This window comes from Pelobates fuscus, chromosome 6, assembly GCF_036172605.1.
Source record: "Pelobates fuscus isolate aPelFus1 chromosome 6, aPelFus1.pri, whole genome shotgun sequence".
Classification (NCBI taxonomy): Eukaryota; Metazoa; Chordata; class Amphibia; order Anura; family Pelobatidae; genus Pelobates; species Pelobates fuscus.
In genome coordinates this window covers 296656773-296683038 of record NC_086322.1, presented here as the reverse complement: position 1 = coordinate 296683038, position 26266 = coordinate 296656773, and the positions used below count along the sequence as shown (strand labels likewise).

Genomic DNA, 26266 nt, shown 5'->3' with positions numbered 1-26266 from the left:
AAAGCATTGAGAATGGGACTGGCTGAATGCGCGCTCGGCTCTTGCTGCGCATGCGCATTCAGCCAGGGACGTCAGAAGAGGGAGGAGAGTCCCAGCGCTGGAAAAAAGGTAAGTGTTTAACCCCTTCCTCTCCCTTCAGCGCCACAGGAGTGGGACCCTGAGGGTGGGGGCACCCTCAGGGCACTATGGTGCCAGGAAAATGAGTATGTTTTCCTGGCACTATAGTGGTCCTTTAAGTTTAAACATTTCACATTCAGATGATCAGATACTTGGTTGTTGATGTAAGCAAAAGAGAAAAAAGGAACACATAGACTATATAATGAAATTAAATTGGGTCTGAAAAGCTATTTAACAGATTATAATGGAAATTTATCAGAGTGTGAAACAATTTGCATGAATTAATCGTCTGATATCCCTTTAAGATGGTTGTTAGTCTATTTACCATTCTAGAGAAGAATAGATTCTTTCACCTGTCCACAGTAGTAAAAATACGTTAGTGCTTATAAACTGGCTCAGACGCCATAGTGGGAGATACTTAACAAAAATATATCCTACAGGGCTACATTAGACTGTTACAGCCCAAGAAAGGTCTTAATTAAATGCATTTTATGTCTACCATTTAATGAATACAATAACAGAGCTTGTGGTCCTGGTTAGCTAATGGAAAGGATTAGTCTATAATGGCGCATGCTAGCTAAAACCTGATTGGGTCCACCATCAGCCAGGTCCATCAGGCTTTTGTCTGTTTTGGATACAAATGCAGAAAGAAAAGTCCTGCGCTCACTCCCATCACTGGGCGGCTGCAATGACTACAGTACACATCAGCCCCAATATCAGCCCCAATAGTAAAAACAAAAGAAAAACAAGTTACCTGCGCTCTCTCCTTAATCCCTATGTATTTTTAAACATATGGAGGTTTTTTAGTTACCTCCAACGGCCATGAGAGGATGAGCCCACCTGCCAACGTCAAGGCAGACCCCCTGTTTTGGGACTGTCTCTCTTAAAGGACAACCGTCATCTTAGAACTAATTTTAATCTAATAATCACTTCATCAAGTTTTGAAATGAAAAAGATTTCTTTAAAGGAACACTATAACGTTAGCAATATAAAAGTGTATTCCTAATGCTATCGTGTCCCTCTGTCATACACTGAAGGCAGGGATTTGGTTTTCTAATTTTTTTATATACTTAATTAAAAAAAATATGTGTATATTCTCTTTCAAAAAATGATAAAGGATTTTTATATTAAAAAATAGTTTTAAGTTGCCAGCTGCCCTTTAAGTGTTATCTTTGATTAACAAGCAAACCTTTGGGGTCTCTTTAAATCTAAAAAGATGATCCAGGCAATACCCCTTAGTTGCTGCGTGTCACGGTTCCCGACATCTCTGCCGGCATGGCGGCACTCAAACATAGCATCCAAGCCGTCAGAGATGTTTCAAACTTACCTTGGGCTCGTCACGCAGCTACCCGGTCTCCCTCCGTTCCGGTCCCCAGCGGGTGCGACGGTCTTGGGAACGCCGGCCGCTGCGGATCGGACTTTTATAACAAACTTACCTTCGCCCACATCAAAGTTGGCGCCGACGTGTGTGCGGCGTCACGTCATAGATGCACACGCACGTTTTGGGTTTAGAGGTCAGAGACAGCCAATTACAACTTAAGAAGGGTTATTTAAACCCAAATTACCTTTTTGTCAGTGGCCTGTCGTGGTTTCCACTAGCTGGTTATCCGAGAGTGTGTTCCTGATTGTGTTTTTCTGGTTTTTGACTTTGGCTTCGTTTTGACTTCCCCGATTTCTGGTATCCTTGACTTCTGACTTTCCTCCTCATTGTGTCTCATTCAGTGTCCCTGACCTCGGCAAGTATTTTGACTATTCTGCGGTACGTTAAGTCCGGCCATTCTAAGGTCCGGTTAGACATTATCCTTAGTCCTAGGTGTGATACTATTCTGCGTGCTGGATCAACTATAATCCTGACACTGTGCCCATAGCGAGAACAGTCACATGTCAACAACATAGCCTGTGGGACACGATAAGGAATGTCTGGGGAATATTTTTTGTCATTGCCTGCACTGTATCCCTGTCCTAGTTGATTGATGGGGGAACCAATCTGATTACTTGATGAGATAGGTTGCCATTTCATAAGTGAGCTAAGTGTTTTGGATCTCTTAACTGGACATTTACCCATTATATGATTCTGTCCAGTAATCTCGTTTGGGTAGGGCTCTCTTCACCAACTCTGCCCGTTTGTCATGCATATTTTGTTAGAATTTAATGTGTTTTGCTTAGCGCTGTGGATCATGTTGGCGTTATATAAATAATTGCAATTATCCAGATTGACCTTGATTTTCAAATAAACATATAAAATATCTTGAATTAATTAATGAAAGGCTAAATCTCAATTTAGACACTAGCCATATACTAGGACATACGATAATTATTTAGTTGAATACGGTTTCCGAACATAAATGTTTGAGAATGCAGTAACAGGCCAGCAAAGTTCATTAAGCCACGTGTAAAATAACCTTTGTAGTAATGAATAGAGAATATAGTGAAATAATTTCATTAAAGTACATTAAAACGGCCGGGTTATAATTAGAGCTAGATTTAGCTGAGCACAATGCAGCTTCACACACAGCTCTCTAAGAAAGGGTTAAATATTCTCCTTGCTTTTTTTGTTAAACCCCTCACTTCCCCCCCCAATTCTCACAAAATGCTCCCCTGCAATTAACAATGTCTGCAGATATTTGCAAACTGCCTTTGTGTTCATAGGAAGCTCACAGAAACACACGTATTTTAGGATAATTTAAAGGTGTAGACAGCTGATGAGCGGACATCTGATTAGTAGTTTGAAAAGGGTTTATTCCCTAATAAATCTCTTATTTGGCTGTATTTCTTGTTTCTTTTGTCCTCATTTTTGCCAATTTGTCAGTCAAGTACTAACTGTTTAATGAAGCCAAATGGGACCCGATGCCGGGTTGTAAATCTCCCCCCAAAACACAGAAAAATGAGTAAATGACACAGCCTCACTGTAGCAGAGGATTGTGGGAAAACGATAATTTGCATAAAATGCCATGTATATGTGTTTTCATAAGGAAGCGGCTCTGTAGTGTTAGTAATCCCACAATATTAACAAAACAAACAAAAAAACAACAACCGAGCCGAATATGGACAAAAAGCTACTGTGTTACCTTATATACAGTCCAAGCATTCTTCAATTCATTTACTGCATTCGCCTTATGCACATACCGAGCATTCTTCAGTTTCTTTATTTTGTTAAATGAATACAATGTGTTATCATCACTGTCAATTGATTATTATTATTACTGTGTTTATACAGCGCTGGGAAAAATAAACAGCACAGTATAGGCAAACCGATACAAAAAGAATAGAGAGCCCTACCCGTGGGCTGAGTTATAGTATTTACAGCCCTTTTATATAAAGTACTAAGCTAGTCGGCTCCTGAGCTTACAATCTAAAGGTTATGACAGGGTCTTGAAACAAGAGGGGGCAGGGTTAAAAATACATTCTATATGTTTATCTATATAAACAAAATTGGCAGCACTCAAATGACTTCTATCAAGTCTTGATTATTACTCTGTAGGGTCAAGACAAGACAATAATTATTAAACGTTTATTAAGCATTATATTATATTGCTGGAGATTTGTTTATATATATATATTTGTGTGAAATGTATGCTACAAAACGGACTTCCAGCAGTACCTTGTAACAAACCATTATTTGTTTATTTATTTAAACATATTCTACAGAACTATCTTATACACAAACACAATAAAACATTATACACACACACACTAAATGACTGTAAGTGCGTTTGCGCAGGGTGCTCATAGCCCAATAAATCCTCCCCTTGATAATATTGTACAGCGCTGCTGAATAAGGAGACGCTATATAAATGCCATTGTACAGTGCTACGGAATTTGATGGCGCTATATAAATACCAATAATAATAATAATAATAATAATATGCACTATAAAACAAGCACCCCTGGAGATATTCAAAAACTAGTGTGTCCTTCCTTTTTTAAATTCTTTGTGTTAGTGTATTGCATAAAATGTGTATTATGTGTGTGATTTGCCATATCAGATAATTAGATAAAGCCAATTATTGGCTGTCAGCTTCCCGGCTGATATTCGGTCTTTATCCCTACACCCTCCTCATTTACATAGCAGTCCCCCCGGCCAATCAGGGTTAGCAGGAGGGGATTTGAAGAATTGTGTCCCATTCATCCTTAGAGGCAGCTCATTGATGTTGAGTACTGTAAGGGAGAGAGCCAACACTGTGTCCTACAGGGGAATCTCTGCAATTTAGCAGAACTCTGAACTTGGGTATCGGATTGCCTTAGCTATTACTGGCATGGATTATTAATGGTCTGAGATCCCACACAATGAAGGTTACAGTAAGTAGCATTATTTTATATCCCTGTCTTTCCATTTCATTTAATTCAGATAAAATTGACTATATTTCTATTTAAAGTACTTTTGGGTTTGAGGTTTGCGCCATATGACAAATGGCAGAGACATAGTTAGCTTGATGATAAAATGCAGATTTTTGATTGTTTGTTGTTTAAAGATTTTTTATTTATTTTTATTTACCATTCAGTGTGCATTCTCTACGCTGGGAATTCTGAATAAAAGACTAGGGACTTACCAACTTTTAGGACAAAATTGGAAAACAAATTATATCCAAATAGAATTGGTTTGCCAATTTTGCAATTTGGAACTAAAATTTGAAATTTCCTTATGATTTTTCCACGATTTAATAAACTCTCAATAACATTTTATCACTCAGTCCCATCTAATTTTGCTGAAGGAAAACAAGTTTCTATAGAGTAATGTTTGAATACACATAATCTAGTGTTATTTTCTGTTTTATTTGTGTGTTTTTTCGCGGTTAGAAAAAAAATCATTAATTTTTTTAAAGAAATTGTTTATCTGTAATATTTAACAGACAACACAAATATCTTGAAAATGTAAAATCCCTCTCCCCGTTATTTGCTGTTTGTGCTGTGTCAGTCGGTGGTCGAGAGAATAGTAGATTTTGTAGAGAGATTAGTTAGTTGGAGTGTTGCATCCATCTGAGAATCTGTACAGTAAGTGATACAGTATCTGCTGTTATCGGATACTCAGCATTGTTATACAGTGAAGACGTTCTGCAGATTGCTTTTCTGTTTGGGAATGCAGTGGTTCCAACAAATTCCTCCCAAAAAATATTGTTTATATGAACTCAGTCATCATGGTTTTTACTGAAGGCTTTATTCAGTAAACAGTGCACTACAGGATATTGAAAACTGAACGGCACAAGTTAGGCAAAAAAGTGCTGATTTGGATTCTGCAACTCCGCTATAGCCAAAGTTTGACCGCTTTAATCTATATTTTGGGATTCCAGTTTCATTTCACTGTTTAGTAAATAAACGCTAGACGCAGGGCTGGGCAAACACCTCGGGACTTTCCCAGTCTTTCCCAGCCTTACTAAGTATTAATTGCATGTACCCGTTGGCCCTCTTCGTTTACCGTTCTCGCGTGTGAAGCACGTTTTGTTATTGTTTTCTTGTTTTATCTATTGTACAGCGCTGTGGTATATGCTGGCTCTATATAATTGCCGTCTACTGGTTTCCACGGTTCCTAGTTTTAGAACTTAGCCACGATTTTATGAGCTATTTAGAAAGAGCAATCTTGACGCAGACTTTTAAAGCCGCGTAGTTGCTATAGAAACCAATGGAATATTCCCTCTGATTGGTCCAGCGATAGAAAGTTACTCCATATAATCAGGATACAACCAGACAATTTGAGAGAATTTGGAAGAATGATTAGTAAAACAAAGAGAAAAAAATTGAATTCCAGCCATTGCCAGTCAGCTGTTGTTGAATAAATTCCGACATTCCTTAACTATAATTCTTTGTCCTGGATTTTAAAACTCAGAGGCTGGTTAAGGATTGTGAGAATTGAAGTCGTTGATTGGTTATCCTCCCATAGAATCGCATTTGGGAGCTCTGCCACAATCGGAGCTTGGGATTCTGCCAGAAGCAATTAACCCTTCATCCACCAGCCGCGTGACCTTGTATATTTTTACATTGTATGGTGGAGATGCATGTTACATGTCACATGTGCCGTGGGCATTTAAACATGACAGCTGAATATCAGAGATGATGTCACTCTCTCCTCGGCCTACCAGGTGGAAGAGTAAAAACCCCAGCTGGAATCTATTAGTGGATAGTTAGCTTTTTTTTTTTTTTTTAAGTCTTTTTTTTTTCCCAGGATTTGCGGATGTGAACTGGAATATCGGTTACATTAGGCGACCTGATCTTGCTGGGTCGGTTCTCGAGAGGCTCTGATTTATTTTCTTAGAGTGTTGCTGCCATGGCCCAGGCCTACTTGTAAGAGGACTATGGTGTCAGGGTGATTCATGGATCTGGTGCTTGGGGTGCAGAGAGATGGAGTGACTCACCTGGGGCCACACATAAAGAGCACAGGGATGAGGGATAACTAGGCCAGGGCTTACTTTAAAGACGAGCTGTCACTTCAAAGCTCAAGGAACATTCTAAGAACTGAAACAAGTTAGCCTTTTGGTTCTGCTTTTACGGTTTTAAAACCCTGTTTCTTTTTTGATATTTGCATTTATAACTCATGTAAGGTTGGCACAGCTTGGCATCCAATGCAAATTACAAATGCCCCACAATTCCCTGCTTATTGATCTGCGACCACACATGCACTCACAATAAGTCCGTATGGAGAGAATATATAAACAAAATACCACTAGGTGCTATTACTCACAGCTACTCCCTCAAGTACCCAACGATCATTAAATATATCAAGTAGAGAATGCACTCACAGACATAAGATATTCCACATACATGCACACAGACAGGGTTATAACAGGAATTCAAAAGTGATCAAATTTAAGGCCAAAGTATTCGAATTGTAAAGATTCTTCAAAACAATTTTGCTTCCAGTGCTGCTACTTTGACTTTATATTTGAGATTCAGTTTGCATTCTCCACAGTTCTCACGTCAGTAAATAACCCTGAGAGAGTATCTTGGGAAGATGGAGGTGCCCGTTGCCCATGTGGTGCCGATGTACGCGTGTTTTATCCTTACATCCACTGCACACCGGTTGTGTACATCTCACTCCAAATGTTTTCACTGTGATGTAGGACGGAGGAACTGTCAATCAGAATTGTTTCTCTTTCAGATAGATAGACCTGTTGATTCTCTGTTTCCTGTTTCTGCAACATCTTCATTCTGAAGTCCATGTCACCTCCTGTAGTAACAGTTTACACATTGGGGCTTATTCACAGTGAACAGTGAGTTTAGCACCAAGTTACATCATTTAGGTTAAAAATGCAACACTAAGAAGGTTGTGTGGAACGCACGCCGACCTCACCGGCGGACCACACACAGCGAGGACTGCAGCTCACACTTATCCCATTCACCATTATAGCCGCCAACGTGCATCATATCCTCTATATTATCTGTTATAATTGATATCATTGACTCATTAAAGCTGTTTGGATTTTCTCTCATTTTTAGCACAAACTTGATCTTGTACTGTGTTGCTTTCTTCCTTTTTTCTATTTATGTATTTTCATTTTTTTTTTTTTTAGTTCTTCCAGTAAATTAGATAACCCCGCCATAGGGGCTCCACGGCGGTGTATTATCATATACAAACCTTAGTGAGCTCTCCCTTATGCTACATCCTGTGGACTGATTCTATCCTATCGGACATATTCTATTTGTGGGACTGTCTTATCATTAATTATTCTTTCATTTCTTGGACAATCTAAATGATTACTTTTATTACCATTTCTTGGGTACATATTATTTGAGTTGGATCTCATTTATTATATATTGTATATTCATTGTTACCATCCCTATAATTGTGCCTCATTATCGCTCCTGGAATCCCCTCGTATTATTTATATAGGGTGATTTGTGCATCTATTTACCTAGAGAGGATTGGTGACCCTCTTTCCAGTTTAAGAGCTATATATTAATTATTGTGTTTTTTTATCCACTGTGTATTCAATTTTTATGTAGTTTTGCTCCCTCTATCGCCTGGTCTGATTACATATTCTTGTGTTCTTAACACTCTTATCTCTGTGTTCTTAACACTTGTATTTGTATTCTATACCTTTGACATTTTTACTACTTAGAAGGTTGTGCCCACATAATGAAATGCACAGGGCCAGAGAGAAGTGACGCACTTTATCACTACATGATTGGGGGATAAGTAATGATCGCCCATGGATAAACAAAAAGCTGTCATAAAAAAATCAATAAATTAAAACGAGCTGTCTATTAAAAAAAACAAAAAAAAAAAACCCAAGGAATTAGAAGATTAGATCTGCTTATTGTCCAGTTCAATGACCTCCAGTTAGTAGCTTTGCATCTATGCAATCTATAGAACTTTGCCACCTCCCCTGGGAAGCCAGTCACTGTGTCCACTAGGTATTTCAATAAGCTGCAGAGCAGGACCATTTTCTGGATTTATTAATTTTCTGTCAGTGTTGTATTTTTTTTTTTTTTTTAATTCTTTGAGTTTAATCATGAATAATTAACCTCTGGATTTATTGCTGCTCTGAATTACAATTCCCATGACTCTAAGCCAGCCTCAGCCTTAGCGTGGGATTTTTCAGCCCTTTTGCAGCTGATGAGTCAGAGGTTCTTTGTCCCAGTGCCTGGAAATTGCAGATTCCCATATGGTAAGTCCTTAACTTGCCCTTAACTCCCCTCCTCCCTTTTCCTTTTGTGATTGCAGCCCAAGCACCCTTTTCACCCCCTCGGGGACAATAAATTAGGCTCTTGTATTTACTGAGACAGGAAGGACCTCAAATGTCAATTATATGTAGTACTGTATATCTACACTACACCAGTGTTAGGACTGTACTGTTATTAGCCTATGTAAATAACTAAAATCTATAGACGACAAGATTCTCACCTCGCCAATAGAATACAAATATATACCATTATCGTGACGCAATAAGCGTAACATACACTAAAGACATAGGAGTTTTTAAAAAAAAAATTTTATCTGCTAGAGTTACAATTTATTTTTGTTATTTTGGATACTGAGAGATGCACAACTTTTTTTTTCTATGCATGCTTAAAAAAAAAAAAACCAAATAAAAAAAAGTCTATAATTTTGCAGAATCCACATTCAAACAGCACTATATTCCTAAAAGTTAAAATTAATTTCCTGTTAGCAAGAGGTCATTTTCTGGGGATTCAATATGACTTCGCAGATAGATTTGGGACATTTTGTAGATTTAGTGTACTTAGAAAAGGCTGGCTATGCATGATGGGAGTGCCAGATGTTGCATATCCTTGCTCACATTTGATCTGCGTCACTCCTCTTTGTTGTCAACGGTGACAAATCTTGGTGTCTTGGAGACTTTGTCACCTGATAGGTATTTTCTTAGTCACTTGTCAGCGGGAGGTAAAGCTCTGACCCCAGGTGACTTGCTCTGGCTGTAGCCAGTTTATGTAGGGGGGGGATGTTTATTGCCAAAGCAAAGGAATTCGGAATTCGGGTTTTCCATTCAGTAAGAGATGTCAATTCTGTAACATAGTAAAATCTCTCCGACCCTTTCTTGTCACAATTAAAGCACTCCCCTGGATCACCATAAAAGGACTGGAGCCAAATTTAAAACCTAATGTTAATGTAGAACCTGACTCTTAAGATGATTTCCCAGTGTTCTAAACAAAATCTAGCATTTTGGCAGTTGGCGAACATTTGCTAAACCGGGAACTTTGGTGAAATGACAAACCGGGAACTTCAAATATTAGGAGGAAAAAGATGGGAGAATTTTTCCAGTTTGGCAATTTCAGCCTAAAATGTGCATGTCTTTTGTGAGTTCTACACAATAACAAGTTAATGATTAAGGCAGAGGTGCCCAAAAGGTAGAATGACTTTGGAATGACAAAGCATCATAGAAGCTGAAGTTTTAAAACATCTGGGGATCTACCTTTTGGGCAGCCCTTGATTAGGGGAATTCTCTTCATTTTAGTGAAAGGGTACGTCTCAGTGGTGTACGCGGAGTCTAAGGGTCTTTTACAGCTAGTTTACAAGTCTGATATTGGTCGTCTGAGAGGCTCTCGTTAAGGAAAATGTCAATTTTTGTTGCATATGAGCCCTGACAAGTACATACCTGAGAGGTTTTTGGTCCATTCACTGGTGATGTCATAGGGAAGGAAGCGGTGATGTCATAGGGTTAACTGTAGTCAAAAATTTTATATGTAAGAAAATCTCCTGGGGAAAAAAAAAGGGTTAAATAATTAGCACCAGAAAACAAATTTAAGTAACCAGTGTGATAACTTTAAACACCAGTGAGATTTTTGAGTTTGTATTACTGTCATAGCGTACATATACAAAGTCGAAAAGGAGAAAGAAAACGATTTTTATTGGAAATTCTTGCAACCAATCTCGCGCTATGGAATTATTGTTCCAAAGTACAAAAGAAAGAAAGGCTTTTTTAAATTTCAAACATTTTGCAGACAGAATTTGCCAAATTTAGAGAGGACATTCTGAGATCATTATCTGTAATTAGCAAGCATCGAAGCCAAGACAAGACTAAAAGGTCATCAGGCATCCCAAGTAAAATGGATTCATCCTACAGGGGATGAGTGAGAAGCCAGATGCGCGGTCTATTTTCAACACTAGGAATTGTGTAGAACTGAACACAGAATTGCACATTTTAAATCAAAGTAAAAAAGATGGTAAAATAATTTGAATTTGGCTTTTCTTAGGCAATATATATATATATATAATTTTTTTTGTGCTTTTCTTATTATTATTTTACTTTTAATTAAGAAAAATTTCTCCTCCAAACGAATAAAATGGCAAAAGTTAATTTTATTTGGCTGTTATTTGTGTGATAAATGGAAAATGTGTTCAGTTTTGCTGCAAGGAAAAAAAAACATGGATCTTTCTCAGATCCGCCGTCCCTGGGTCGACATCCTCTGTGTTCTAAACATCTGTCTCCTATTACTTGAAGTACAGTGCGGATGGCACCAATGGGACACTAAGGGAGAGCAAAACAGGAAACTGCATACCATTTCCATGTGTAGTCCAGCACGGATTGCAAGACTCTCTCTTCCTTTCACTGACATTGTAGATGATCTGTGGGATCTCTGTGGGGTTTTCGTTTCTTCCCCCCTTCAATAGAACCCTCTGGTCGACCCTGTGATCTTCGTAAATATAAATTAAATAGGATATATGTTCTGCATTGTTCTGTTCATAGTTTAATTGTTCATAGTAAGTGAATGGAAAGTGTGAGTCCACCCCTCAAGCCACCGCACAGCCTGGCAGCTTTGTCTATGCGCTGTAGCTAATTGTCACCTCAAACACAGATGTTCTAATCAGTCATTGCATCTTAGAGTTGTAACTACTGAAGTGTGTGTTGAGGTGAGTTGATGACAAAACGTTAAACATTTATGCTAAACTAGCAGGGTTGGTAAAGGATCACCAGGGAACCAAAGCGGGACAGCACCCCAAAATCGTGGTAGGCATGTGACCTCTACATTTGGGACTTTAGTGGTTATGGTACTTTAAGGCTGTGTTAATCATTCCCAGGTTCTTGCTCAAATTGTTTTTTATCCTCCCAGACTTTCCGTGACTGTCCAATCGCAGACTGCCCAATGCAGTTCAATGAAAGTCCTTGCGAGGCAGGGGCTTTCGGTAATTGCTGCCTCTTGAGTTTAGCTTCATCGAGCTAAACAACCAGGAAGTAACAGGAAGAGCTGTCAGATTGACAGCCAGGGGGGTGTAACAAGGTTAAATTATTCAAATGCAAATTTCTATTGAAAACTGCACTTTTTGTAAGAGAAAAAAAAAAGGACACACTTTTCACACATAAAGAACTTCAGCGAGATAAATTGTTCAGGGGTGTAGAGTGTCCCTTTCGGTGACTTAGCTGCTGATCACATCTAGGTGATAGTGAACAAGTCTGCATGAAATTAGTTTTCATGTGGTCGCTGATTACCGGGGAACAAAGACTTACAGAAGAGGTCATTCATAAAGGTGAATTGACATAAAGCCTACATTTTAATTGACACTTAATAAAATTTTTTGACCAGTCAGACATGTAAAAACTAGTAGCCCCTGGGTGCTTTCCCCCCACTGATCCTTAGGTGTTAATTAAATCAACGTGGTCTCCACTAATCACAGCTGCTAAATAGACTAACCTGGTCTGGACTGAGCTGGTCCTTGTATTCATTATTTTAGTTTTTTTTACAGTTGAAACAAATAGGAATTTTATGTTTGTAGGACTATGCATAAAAAAAAAGAATATTTTATAAATAAAATTAGGAAAATATTAACATAAATAAAAAAAAAATGAACATTGTTTAAAACCCTTAATACTTAATATACCTGATGTCATGTAAAAATTTGGTAGTTTCACCCTAGTTTTTCCCTCCTCTATTTTGTGTTAAAGTGTTTATGTATCTTGTGCGAGATAGTGGTCAGTCCACGGCATAGGGGCATCAGCCTGGCTGACTGAAACCCTCCGTAATCGGCTCCACTCAAGGCAGACCAATCACAGAGAGATGATGAAACTCCCTATGTATGGTTCTAGTGCCCTAACATTTTCAAGCGCGTCTAATGAGATGTCCTCAAACGCAATACACAAGGGAACAGACCCAAGATGGCGGTAAACGACCCTGAAATTGAGAGTGTCATCTGGTCACCCTAATCCGAACATAATATCTCCCAATCTTGTAAGACAAGGGTGCCTTCCAACTAATTGGTAGGGGAAAATTGTCTGACATGCTTCTTGACCGGGACCAAGCCTTCAGGACCCTGCGGGTAGCGCTGCTGAAGCGATCCCTGCATGGTTCTAGTGCTTACTTCACAGCGCGAGCGCATCTAATGGAACTGAAGAGGCACAGTGGGACAGGACCCCAAAATTGAGGCTGTTCCACGGAAAGTGGGACAGTTGGGAGGTCTGCATTATGCTCTTACAGCCATAATGCTGGCAAAGAATCAGGAGAGAGGTTGTCCACAACAAGTGAAGTGCCGAAGATTGCCTACCCATGTTGTAAGATCTGAAACAGGACGTATGTCTTTTGACATGCCAAAACTGGGAAATGATTTAATTATCCTAGCCTTGACTTTTCCCATCAGCCAATGTGAGTGACAGCTTATGGTTAAAGGCAAATTGTTGTAATATGCGATTTAGAAGCCTACTAGAGGAGTACAGAGAAAGATCTCAATCTTATGGGACTTTTCATAAACCCCCATATTCTATTCTCACATTATGAGTAAGATTATTTTTCACACATTCTTGTTCTGATGAGTACACATCTTGCTATATATATATTTTTAAAAATGTTTGTATACAAATTATTGAGTTATTGAAGACAGACTATATAAATTGTGTGGTTTTTTTTTAGATGACTTTTTAGTAATGAAAGTCTGATGTCTGATTGTGATATCTTTGAAGGAATTGAGGAAATGTGGGCTGTGGGATTGCAGAGATGGGTAGATTAACTTTCACACAGAACCTAAAGGCTCCCGATGTTTATGGCAACATCACACAGGATGTAACACTAGATAAATTCTGCATTGAAATAAGCTTGGGGGATTTCTCCAAATCCTGGGCGCTCCCTCCATTTCACATCTGAATTTATATTTACAAATGTTTAGTTTTTTTCCCAAGATGTCAGCTGCGGCCTCCACTCATGGGATGAGCCCTTAATGTAAACACAGGCGTTGGTTATTTTTAACTTTATTCGGGGACCGGTGTTTACTTACTCTTGCGGTTTTATTAACTGAATAGTGAATTTTCTACTGAAATAAGACTTGCAAAATTCAGGCTAAATTAGATAAGGCAGGGGTGCCCAAAAGGTAGATCCCCAGATGTTTTTAAAACTACAGCTACCATGATGCTTTGGCATTCTAAAGGCATGCATTGGTATACAAAGCATCATGGGAGTTGAAGTTCTACAATATCCTGGGTATAACTTTTGGGAACCCCTGAGCTAAATTATGGCTATAGCTTAGTTGAAGAAATTTTACAAATCAACTATTTTGTCCTTAATTCTCCAGTTGAGTTTTCCGTTAATTACATTCATAGTTTAGTAAATAAACCCCTTTGTGGTTATTAATGGTGATTTATTTTTAATGCATGAGATACTAACCCCGAAGCCTGCTCCCAGTTTGACAACTCTTGCATAACATATGGATAATTATAAGTTGGGTATTTATTACATTAAATCCAAGAGCAATCATATTTGTATCACGCTGTAAGTGTCAGACTGTAAGATTCCGGAGTTTATTATCTTTGCCTTTGTGAACAAAATTCACTTTCCCGTTTGTAAAATTATTTTTGGTGGCACCATATCGGTGTCACCATATTCTGAAAGAGTTCTGCGTGGGCATTAATAACTCTCGATGCTTTCTGCATGCATACTGTTAGTAGTGTATGAAGGGAATTTGCATCATGTGCCAGGCTGTGCCAGACCAGCCTTATATTTAAGGCAGATGTAACAAATACACAAACATTTTTATTGAAAGGGTTACTCCAAGCACCATAACAACTTTAATGATTTGAAGTGGTCATGGTATCTGACATCTCAGTGTTTCACGTCGAAATGCTGCACATACAGATTTTTACCCCTCTGTTGCCGCAGGGGTAACACCATGTCCTGTAGCGTCACTGGGCCACCAGGGAGAATTGGAACCCCGCGGTGTGGACCCAGATAAGGGGGCAAACTGTTGTTTAATTGGGGGTCGTAGTGGTTATGCTTGAAGTAAACCTTTATTAAAAGCACAAGTAATGGGATGGCAACATGTGAGGCATCATACTACACTCATGTAGTCTTACTCTCCGTTTACATTCTAAACTAAAACAAGTCATTAACACATCAAAGCGAAGTGACCTCGTACAAAATGTCGGCATGAACAAACAAAACCTGTTTATACTGCAAAGGATTCTGGGAATATATGTATTTAGCCCAAACTTTCTCCCCAGGCTTCCTCAAGTTTCTTTTCTCAGTAGCACACGTGTCTGAACTCTGTATGTTCTCTTCCCATTTGTTAGATCTCACATTATTTCTTGTTCTTGTTTTACGCAGGAAGTAGCCCTGAAAGACACAGTAATCTCGTTACTGCTGCTTTCTTTATAAATTTCCTGAGTGGATGCTGACAGGGAACTTGGCTTCAATATTTCATTTGTAAAAATTTCGAGTGCTAATACTAACAGCTCCGTGTTATCTTACTAATTGGAGTGTGTACTAAACAACAAAGAGGGCCTCAGCTAAATGTGTCTTACAGATACTGTAGCGATGTAACTGCACAACGTGCGCATGCAGAAAATGAAAATTCTATCGTTAGGTTATCCAGATTCCTATAAATAACGCCCCAATTTCACCATTTCTTGCAGGAAATTTCATGAAAATACATAAGGTAGTTGTTTCTAGCCAAAGAACTGGCACGAGAGTCCCCAAAAACCTACTAGTACAATGAGCCTTCCTAAAATGCACCGCCGTGCATGTACCTGATTATAATGATATTCATGGTATCTTTAACCCAAAACAATAGTGCCAGGCCATGAGCAATCCCTCTGGCTGTAACAGGGCTTATATAAAAATTAGTGCCAAGGTATATCTTTTCGCCAATCCTCTTGGCACAAAAACATGGCACAATGTAGTGCCAGATGCCCAATCCCCTTGGCAAAACAAAAACTGCAATATAGTGTCAGGAATGCCCAATCACATTGGCAAAGTCCAATTATTTGGCATTAATGATGCTCATAGAACCCTTAAAGTAAATTTCAAGAAGTCTGGTCCATCCCTCGATAAATATATAACTTACATAAAATGCCCAAAACATAGTGCCAGGGGGATCATGTTCTCGTGCAAACCCCAACTATAAAGTAAGAAGATGCCCAATGCCCCTGGCACATGATAAAAAAATAAAAGTCTGAATCTTCCAAATCTATGCCCCTTATCGGCTATAGCCCCCATTCCCAATGTGTTACAATGTACCCGTTATCAAACAGTGAATGTATATGCATGGCATTGGGAATATATACTATGTATCTGCTGATAAAGCGAGCATGCAGGCAGGACATAGGGAAATGATATAAGTCAGACACACACCATGACAGGCCTGAGATAGGGAGGACTGTTGCTGTCTGTATCTGACAGCTGTGACCCCAGGACCTGCTGATCGACTCTCTCCTAGTGAAAGGGCTATTGTTTAAACCCCACTCTGCTGAGCCGAATTAGCCACAAACCACATTATCAGCTGAGATGCCATGCTTTACCCTTTAAACCAGCTGCTCTTGAAAACAAATGCTCTAGATATAAATACAGAGGACTCAGGTTACTCATATGAGGGTACGAAAAGATTTTAGGGGGGGGGGGGGGGGAGATAGGGGGTAGAGTAAAAAACAAACAAACTCGGAATTAACAATCTAACCCCAGCCTGGGCATCTCATGGGTATGACAACAACATGGCTTGCCAGCTGGAGATGGCTTTGTGACTTGTGATTGGCTCACTAGATGATCTGCATAGCTCCCAAGTGTCCCTACTTAGGAGGGACAGTCCTTATTTGGGGTTTTAAATCCCTCTATCCTTCTTTTCTTTAATAATATTCCTTTTCTCTAGGAGCTCTATATTTTGGCGTTTCTTGACATATAACAACATTACAGCAACAAAATCCGCAGCTATTCACATGTTTAGAAATCAGTGCGTGTACATTACATTTTTAGTTCTTAGTAGGAGATGGGTGGCTGATCACACCTCCAGTCTCCAATCCAAAATGAAAGTGGTCATTTGGTCAATTGACACCTTGGGAGGTATGTATTTGGTCCTGCCTTTTTGTAGATTATCAGTGCAGACAAGTAAGGAACTCTTACCATCTCAGACCCCCTGTGCTGCCATAATAATGGCGTACTATTCCTTTAATTGATTATTCACATTCATACACTGTATAACGGATTTTAAACTTGCCTAGCAGAACGCCTTACTAATTAGCTCCTCACACGAATTAGAACAATAGTATGGCCTGAATGAATACTACATCTCAAGTAGCCCAGGGACATCTCTTTACAACCTCTGCTCCGTGCGCATCAATAGAGGCTCGTGCAGAGGTATCTAATAAATGGTGTATTTTAATGCCAGGTTCCTCCAGGAACTAAAGAGGCCCATCATATCATGAAATGGCACAACGGGGACAAAACTAAGTAAAGGAAGGGGCATGGGCCCTTTTTTGCCCTACCCAGCAGACGCTCTTGCCCGTAAATGCTTTCTCAAGGCAGAGTGAGCAGAACAGACATCGCTGTTTGGACGAAGGCTGCTGTGGGTTAAGGGGCAGTATGCGCTGTTTACAGAGAGCCTGGGACAGAAGACACAGAGTTCTGTTTTACAGAAAACTTCTGTCGTTTTTTTCAAATTTTGCAGAAAGCTGTAAATAAATATTACAAAGATATTTTTGCAAAACATGGAAATCTTTTATGTTTAAAGTTCGCATCTGACCTCACAACTCCTCGGTTTGATTTAACACGCTGTTCTTTAAAAAAAATGGTGTAACTATTAAGAACATATGAAACTAGTTTTTTTTTGTTTTGTTTAATCTTTGGAGTTCTGGAGGGGTTAACCAATGTATTGCAACACACAAATATGTAGAATGCCAGAAAACCAGGCCATCCTTGTAAATGGAATAGTTCAGCGATGATCTTGTTAAACTGCTAGACCCATCAGTTTCTGCATAATTATAGTTTATCCGTACAATGTTACTAAATTAAAGATTCCAAATCGGAATCTATCAAAGACTCTAGACACGAAGGGCCGGATGTTTTATTCTATGACTTTTTGGGAGCAAATCTTCAAGTACCTATTTTCTATACCAGTAGTCTTAGTTGTTATTTCCTCATGGTTCTTGTGTCTTAACAGCAGGGAGTGCTGTTATCCATATGTTATCCATAAAATAATCCATATATACGTTGACCTCTCAGCAGCAAGTTTCAATGACATTCTCTTAGTAAGAGGTAAAACGAAGTGTAGATCAGCACAAAACAAGAACCAAGGAAGGTAGGAGCTGGATAATGAGAAAGACATGTTCACCACACACAGTTGAGTCATAAAGAACTCTACAAATTCTTTAGTCTTTTCTAATTTTACGGCCAATGTGGCTTGTCAAAGGGCTGCCCTCGACAGCCTTATTGAACCGTTGAGGTTCCACCCAATACATGGCCCTCTGGCAAGTCATCTTTATACAAATCCATCCTTGGTAGATTATACAACCAAAGCAAGAGATCTGGACTTATCAGCAACATCTTTGGTTTACATGAATTGATTCATGTTGCATAGCCCTTGAGATACATAGAGATATGTCGCCACTAAGAGTTCCACTCAACGCAATATTTATTATCCCCAACCACAGTTGTCATGTTCTTTGTATAATAATATTAATGTTAATATTTTACTTTTTAACTAAAGGTGGTGTTTTTTCCCCACAGAACATGTTAGCTAAGGCCCTGTATGACAACAAAGCAGAATGCTCGGATGAACTGGCGTTTCGTAAAGGTGACATACTAACGGTGTTAGAGCAGAATGTATTCGGAAGTGAAGGGTGGTGGAAGTGTTATCTACATGGTCGCCAGGGTCTTGCCCCAGCCAACCGCTTGCAGATCTTCTCCGCCACACAGAATGAAATCCTTTTCACGCCAACCCATTATGGGTCTCTCAAGAGGCAACCAAGTCCACAGAACATCTACCAGGTTCCTACAACACCTAAAGCAGAAAATGTTTCCATGTATGAGCCGATGGACCGCATTCATATAACCCCTCCGTCACCGAGCTTGGGTTCAGGAGAAGTCTATCAAAGTCCGGTTTCACCACTGGTCTTGTACGATAAAGCCAGCAGCTCTACCAGTCAGGTAAGCGAGACCCTGATGATGTTCACCATAAAAGAGACATGTAGGCTCCTTTAATGCATTAAAAATATGAAAAGAACCCTCATCAGTGAGTGTCCTTTAACCAAGGGCATTGCCATGTCCATACAGGTTACTTTCCGTGGACACCTGCATTAGAAAGTCTTTACCAATGCAACTAGTTTATCATCATAACAATCGATGAAAGGGTTAGTATCTGAAAGGTCTCAGAACCAGCTCACTCCAAGCTCCCGGTACTCTCACCAAAACAAGTAGATGGGTCTGTGTGTTTACACATTTTTACTTATCACAACATTTAGAAATGTAATGCAGGAAGAAAAGGTTAAATGTTCTCTCCCTTTAAATCTTCCCCTGCTGAATGCTATGCAACTGTTTAGGTACTTAGCATGCTCAGCTGTTCCAGGCAGCTGGTTTGTGTCCCTCGATGGGCCAAAAACAAACTGCGTGCACATCTCCACTCTCACTGTGTGTATTGCGTAAATTCCTGCGACTTCTCCTGTCACTCAGCAAACTATTATTTATAGCGATCGTGGGCTCCCTCTGCTAAGAATTCAAGCTTTGCTTTTTTTTCCCAATTTTTCTTTTTTTGCAAGAAGGTCCTGCAAAGCATTGCAAAACTATGGTGACTCCCACAAAAAGGGTTAACTTAATTATTAAAGGGATACGGCAAGCACCATCACCATTGTATATTATTGTAGTAGTTATGGTGCTAGGAAGCTGTCCATGCAAATGTACCTTTTAATTCTAACAAATTTATTTTTTGATCTGCAATGCCCAACTCCACATCCCTACCCAGTTACATCCTGTGGGGTGTTTAGCATCCTCTTTCAACCCTACAAATAAGTTTACAGAGCTGATTCCAGTGACTCTCCTTTACTTACAGGAGCTGTGCGTAATGTATGCGCACTATCAAAATGATTGGGCGGCTGAATGGCAGAAGCAACACTCTACCAAAAAAGAGAGCACACGTTGAATAAATACACACTCCATAACTACAAAGGTGCACTGTAGTGGTTATGGCACCACAAGTGTTCTGGCAACCCCCAAGAAGTTCAGACTGTTTGTGAATGGTTTGACAACTTACCTGGCGTCCACTGGGCCCCTCCTCCTGTGCAGCCAGTCTCTCTCTGCACTGAGCTAAGCTGAGTGGTGCAGAGAGGCTGAAAGCGCCCTCCTGAGGCTCTCGGCCAATGAGCTGGACCTGCACGGCGGGACTTAGTTCAGTGGAGCTAATGGTAGCTCTTTGCAGAAGCTTCAGAATCCACAGGCGGCTGAGACTGGTGCCCAGCAGACCCAAAGTAAGTTGTTAAACCATTTGCAAACAGTTTGACTGCTCACCATGTGGTTATGGTGACTAGAATGATCCTTTAAAGTTGGCATGGCAGGTGGTTAGGAAGTGCGTTTTCTGTAATAGCTTGCTAAGCATCATGGCAAGTGCAGTTCACAGAGACGTTCTTTGCCAAGGTTAGTCATAAAAGAGAAAAAACATTAGAAACAAAGAACCACTGAAACACACACAGATGCCCCCAGTGGCCATTTGAGGAACTACAACTTGAGAAGAAGAAGCATTGATAACAAATATCTTTTTTTTTTTTTTTTTTAAATTGCAGGTCAAAAAGTTTACAAATTCAATGTGTATAGTTTCACCATATGATATTTAAGAACATATCAGAATAGATATATAGCACATAACTTACAGTGAAAACCCTGACTATATTTTACAAAGGAGCCAGAAGAATTTACCTAAAATTTGGGTTTATATTATAAGAAAGGAACTCACAGGAGACAGGCCCAGCTATATTTTCTATTTTATTCCATGGGATTTATTGATCGTAGCATATTAAACATTATTATTAAAGGAGCTATGGAGGCGTCTGGCTAGAGAACTGTATTGTGTCTCTTAATAAATCTTTTAATAATTCACCAAAAAGGAGAGACCCGAGGCTGTAAAAAATGTCGACCTATTCCTTACCATGTCCTTTTAAACAGACTATATACTCAAAACAAATCGTGAATCTTTTTCTGCATTTGTAGAATGTTAATTGAATTCAGTAATTCTATACTGATGTTATGTGTTTTTTCCTGCAGCATTTGTTTACTCTTCCGAGAGCGATCAAAGCTTCGAACCCCACATCTATCTCCAAGGAGGAGCTCTACGACACCCCTCCGTCAAAATTCTGCACCACTGGTTCCCCGCAGGTAACTATTAAGAAGCTGAAGTACTTTATGTGTGTGGAGGATTCCTTTAAAGGGACACTATAGTCACCAGAACCACTAGAGCATAATGTGGTTCTGGTGTCTATAGCATGTTCCTGCAGACTCAGCAATGACAATGTTACCTTTTCAGACAAAAGGCAGTGTTTACATTGCTGCCTAGTAACACCTCTAGTGGCAGTCACTCAGGCGACCCCTACAGGTGCTTCCTATCTCAGTGTTACACAATGTGCAGCACCTACATTCAGCATCTCCACGCTCTGCACTGAATGTTCTCCATAGAGATGCATTGATTCAATGACGACATGCTAATTGGCGCAGTCTGGCGTTTTGCCACATATGCGCAATAGCCTCCCAATGCGTTCCTATAGGAAAGCATTGGATTGGCTGAGATTGTCAAGATTGATGATCTCAGCCATGGAGGCAGGGCTAGCCGCGGCAAGACTGTCGCGTCGATGGAGAAAAGGTATCTAAGGCCGGGGACCAAAACCTGTAGTCCAACACTGTAGTGTTCCTTTAATAATGGAAGCATGGAAACTCTACATACTGTATGTTAATATACTTTGAACTAGCTCAGCAGGTTTTTCTAAGAATGGTTAAAGGTGTAAAGGTGTAGTGTGATGACCAACGTGGTTTTAGAGTGAATCTTTACGTACAGATAATCAAGCAACATTGCTTCATTTTATGATATTTTCAACATGTTACGAGCATCTTTTCGGCTTACAGTGAGCCTTTTTGAAGCTACTGAGACTCTTTTGTATGGTGACCCATTTAGACCTTCTGTAAGACAGAGAAAATTGTATATAGCTCCTAGTGTTACAAATATGATTTATATTTGTCTTCTAGGATTGTAAAACCCCATCACCAGTGGACCGAAGATCTCCAGTATTTTCATCAACCGAGCAGATGCAGCAGCAGATCTATGATATCCCGTCCAGCCCTGACACTCTAGGAAGACTAAGTTCAAAGAACCCAAGAACTGCAAATGTACGTTTCATGTCAGACTAATTAACACTGTACTCGATTAATTATTGTAGTCATTTTATGTTTTCTTGGTATTGAGATATATATATATATATATATATGTGTGGCCACTTTGCATGTTCTAATTATTGTCAATTCAACATCTACAGATATACACGGTTCCCCCAAGCAGCTTGTTGCATAAGAAGAATGGAAATGAGGCTTTATCTGTAGGTCCTAATTACAATACTCTTCCAAATCCAAGAAAATCAGAGTGGATTTACGATATCCCAGTTTCGCCAGAGAAAAAAAATCAAAAGGCTAGCAGCCATGTTATTTCCACGGATAGCCAGATCATCTATGACGTCCCACCAACTCGGTATGGATTTGAGGCGCCAGTGAAGGTAGACAATAGCAGCGGCATGGGTCAAATATATGATATACTTCCAAATCATAAAAAATCAGCATCTGCAGATCAAACCCTTTATGATGTCCCAGCTTCTCGTGATAGTTTACCTGTACAACAAAATGGAGGTTTCAACAAGTTGTCTTCAAGCTTTGGCAGACCACTCTTAGAGAAAGTGGATGCAAAGGAAAATGTTTATGATATTCCACGAGGGTTGTCAACACCTTTACATGAAAAAAGAAAGATGAGCAGCCCTTTTCCTGATAAATGTATTTACGATGTTCCTCCTACTTTGCCGAGGAACTTTAAACTATCCAGCAGGAGAGTAGAACATGACAGAGCATCCATTTCGAGCTCAGAAAGCCGAACCAGCACCTTATCAACTTCTTCAACGGCATCTTGTGAGTCATTCACATCCTCGTCTTCTGAAGAGTCCACAAAGGAGGTGATTCTGGAGCATGAAGCGTCCATCAAGAAGATAACCCAGCTGCAAGAACGGGTATCTACCTCGATAGCAAGTCTCATGATCTTTGTGAGTAGCAAGTGGAGATTGCAAGAGCACATGGAGGCCAACCTTGAAGAAATACACCGGGCTGCTGACAATATTACATTGTCATTAGGGTTGTTTGTGGACTTTGCACACTGCATTAAGGCCAATGCATCCCAGTTAACTGACAGTAACATTCAATTACGGATTATCCAGCAGTTGTCCACTCTAACAGACTCTTTAAAAACTTTGCTATGTCACCAAGAAGCCATAAACCTTTGCAACTGGTCACTGCAGAAAATGGTTGTGAGCAAGTCCCACACAAATCCAGATGACCTAGACCACTTTGTCATGGTGGCCAGAACAATTCCAGATGACATCAAAAGATTTGTGTCCATCATCATAGCAAATGGAAAGCTATTATTCAAGAAGCAGGAAGTGGTTAAAAAGACCAGACCCCAGAAAGAGCGTTTAATGGCACGAAAGCTCCAAATGCCAGCTCACAAGGAAACCAAAGTGCTTCAGGAATCTGTAAATAAAGTAGAGGCAAATACAAAGGACAGAAAATGTCAGCTCCCCAGACAAAAAGCGATAGAAGACAACGATTATGTCCACTTGCAGGTCAGTATACCTTATCTCACAAGTTCGCCAAATTTATATGCATATTCATAGAATTACAAATACATAATAAATAACTCTTTTTAGAAGCAAAAAGTCAGGGGAATGTAAAAAAAAAAAAAAAAAAAAAAAAAAAAAAAAAAAAGACCGGCACAACTGCAAAAGCCACCATCGAATTGCCCTACAGTGCCATAATTAAATTTTTAGAACAATTCTCTATTAAAAAAATAAAATATTTGTGGTGTAAGATTAACGTTATATTTCGTATTTATCATTTGCAGAGGAAATGTTAAATTACCTGTTAAAATCATAAACAAAATGTATTTTTAATTTTTTTAAATATGTATTGGACATCATTTTTAAATTGAAATGCAAAAATGTTTTTGGTGTAATTACAATTTCTATCTTTTTAAAATATCTTTAGAAAAAGAAGGACTTTGAGAGAATGAAGTCTTCAGGCTCTCAAAAGCAATCGGAAATGAAACCCCAGCTTTCAGAAAAGGTAATGATCTGGACTGAAAAAAAATTCTCTCTCTGCAACAAATATATATATAACGTTGTTTTTTAAAATGTAAGTGTTCCTTAAACCGTTTAGAGTACTGACAGAGTATGATTAATGTTCTCTTAGAATTTTAAGTGAATATGTACCTTTCTCATGGAATCTTATCAATGGTTTGAGCGTGTCAGGTGATAATAGCAGCTCCAGTCCAAGGCTTCCTCATTGTAGCCGGATACTGGGGCTGGGAAAGAAAGGCAGAGCTAACGGGCACCGTAGGTACAATTTGGGGGTTAAACCATTTGTAAATAGTAGGACAGCGCCAAAGACTTCCAGGCAGGAATGTTCCTTTAAGCCCAAACCACTCCATCATCATGTCACAGATTGTCCTATTTATATTTTGTTCAGGTCAGAGTAGTCTGGCTCTATCATGTAACACCAGTAGAAGACGCCAACAAGTTGAAAGATTGTTAAGGCTTGAGAGAGATTCTTGGAAGATTGCTTTATTGAAAATTAAAAATGTTTTTGCATAAAATGATCCTGACATCCACAAACTGCGTTGACGATAAATTCACATTAAGGTGTATATATACCGGTAGATTGAAAGGGTTACTCCAACCAACCGAACCACTACAGCTCTCTGTAGGAGAACACTGGCACCTTCTCCTGGTAATGAAGTAAACCGTTTAACAGCAATTTGCCCTCTTACCTGGTCCCGCTGGGTGCCATGTCTCCACTGAAGCAGCATTTATGACATCTGACTTCTGCGAATTTGCTGAATGGGAATTCTGCCGCTCATTCATAGGCTGAGAACATCAGCTGACTGTGCTGGTTGATGACATCCCATTGAAAAAACTCAATGGGATCACTGAAGTGGTCATGGTGGTTAGAGTAACCATTTAATCTTTACACTGTGCTGGTGAAAACTGTCGGAAACTATGCTGGCACAGTGTATAGATGAAATTTTACACTAAGACATGTTAGGCATGGAAGAAAACGCGTTGACATGTTAGAGAGATTATTTATCTGATTAATTAATTTAGCTTTATTAAAACTCTATTTATTTTTTTGACTACTAGGAGCCAGCTGTAACTTCACCCGAACAAGACACCTTGCAGAAGTTGGAATCACCGAAAAGAATCCCTCTCTCGGAGCACTGTCATCTATACTTTAGAGCTCTGCAGAAAGCGATTGGTGTGTTCAAGACTAGCTTGAATACAAACCAGCCTCCGGAGATCTTTATAACTCACGGCAAGCTAATCATCAAGGTGGGACAAAAACTGGTCGACCAACTCTGCCAAGAAGTGAAAGCGAACGAATCTCGTAATGACGTTTTATTTAAGAGTAGCGAGCTTTGCAGTCTTCTTAAGAACTTGGCAATGGCCACCAAGACAGCTGCGATTCAATATCCAAACACAGCTGCCATGCACGAACTTCACAGCCGGACAAATGAGCTTTCGGACCATACACACTTATTCCGGTCAATGGTGGAATGACAACTTCATCAGTAGTGACATTTGAGGCACTGGCCTTCTAACTCTACCTACCCCTCAACTTTGGACCTACAAAATTTTATTCTAATAAGTGCCTATTCAGAGAAAATTTGTCATTAAAATGACGAAAAAAAGACATTAGACTCAGATAAAGATTTATGAACTATTTTCTATTTTTTTATATTGCTGTTTTTAAAAAAAAAAAAAAAATCTATTTACAGTACAATGTGTGGTCAAGGAGGCACATCCAATCTTCACTCTGCAAACGGTTTTAACATTTTATAACATAAGTGTATACTACAAAATGCTGTGCAGTGCATTAATTAGTGTTCACGTATTTGATAACAGGTTGATTGGCGCAGGAAGACGTATAGCATAGTGTAGTGATACGAAAAATCAATTCTCAAGCCCTGTTCGGGTTTTAATAATATCACTGTCTGATGGAGCCACATGCTAACTTTTTAATGTATCTCCTATGTGATCATTAATTAATTCAGAAGGCATGATGATTCATTTACATTTTTAGTAGCAATACACTAGATTAAATGACTGTTTCATTAACGCAACGTGGGCGAGGAGTCATATGTTATTGAATATTTCACAGTTAATATTGTGGGAAAAAGGTAGACGCAGATTATAATTAAATTAACTAATTTAAAAGAGATTAGATTATA

General features: G+C 39.3%; 1 protein-coding gene across 2 annotated transcripts in view; it reads left to right on the top strand.

Annotated features, from left to right (window-relative positions):
• CASS4 (Cas scaffold protein family member 4) overlaps positions 1-26266 on the top strand; it is a 58097-nt gene extending 31831 nt beyond the window's left edge. Inside the window, exons 1-7 of one of the 2 annotated variants that reach the window (XM_063425654.1) lie at positions 4297-4416; positions 18481-18900; positions 21004-21114; positions 21976-22116; positions 22263-23606; positions 24028-24105; positions 25179-26266. In XM_063425654.1, the coding sequence (XP_063281724.1) occupies positions 4405-4416; positions 18481-18900; positions 21004-21114; positions 21976-22116; positions 22263-23606; positions 24028-24105; positions 25179-25595 (2523 nt within the window). In that variant the 5' untranslated portion in view covers positions 4297-4404 and the 3' untranslated portion in view covers positions 25596-26266. Of the gene's footprint in view, positions 1-4296; positions 4417-18480; positions 18901-21003; positions 21115-21975; positions 22117-22262; positions 23607-24027; positions 24106-25178 lie in introns of those variants that run through there. The other variant, XM_063425652.1, reaches the window with a different exon arrangement.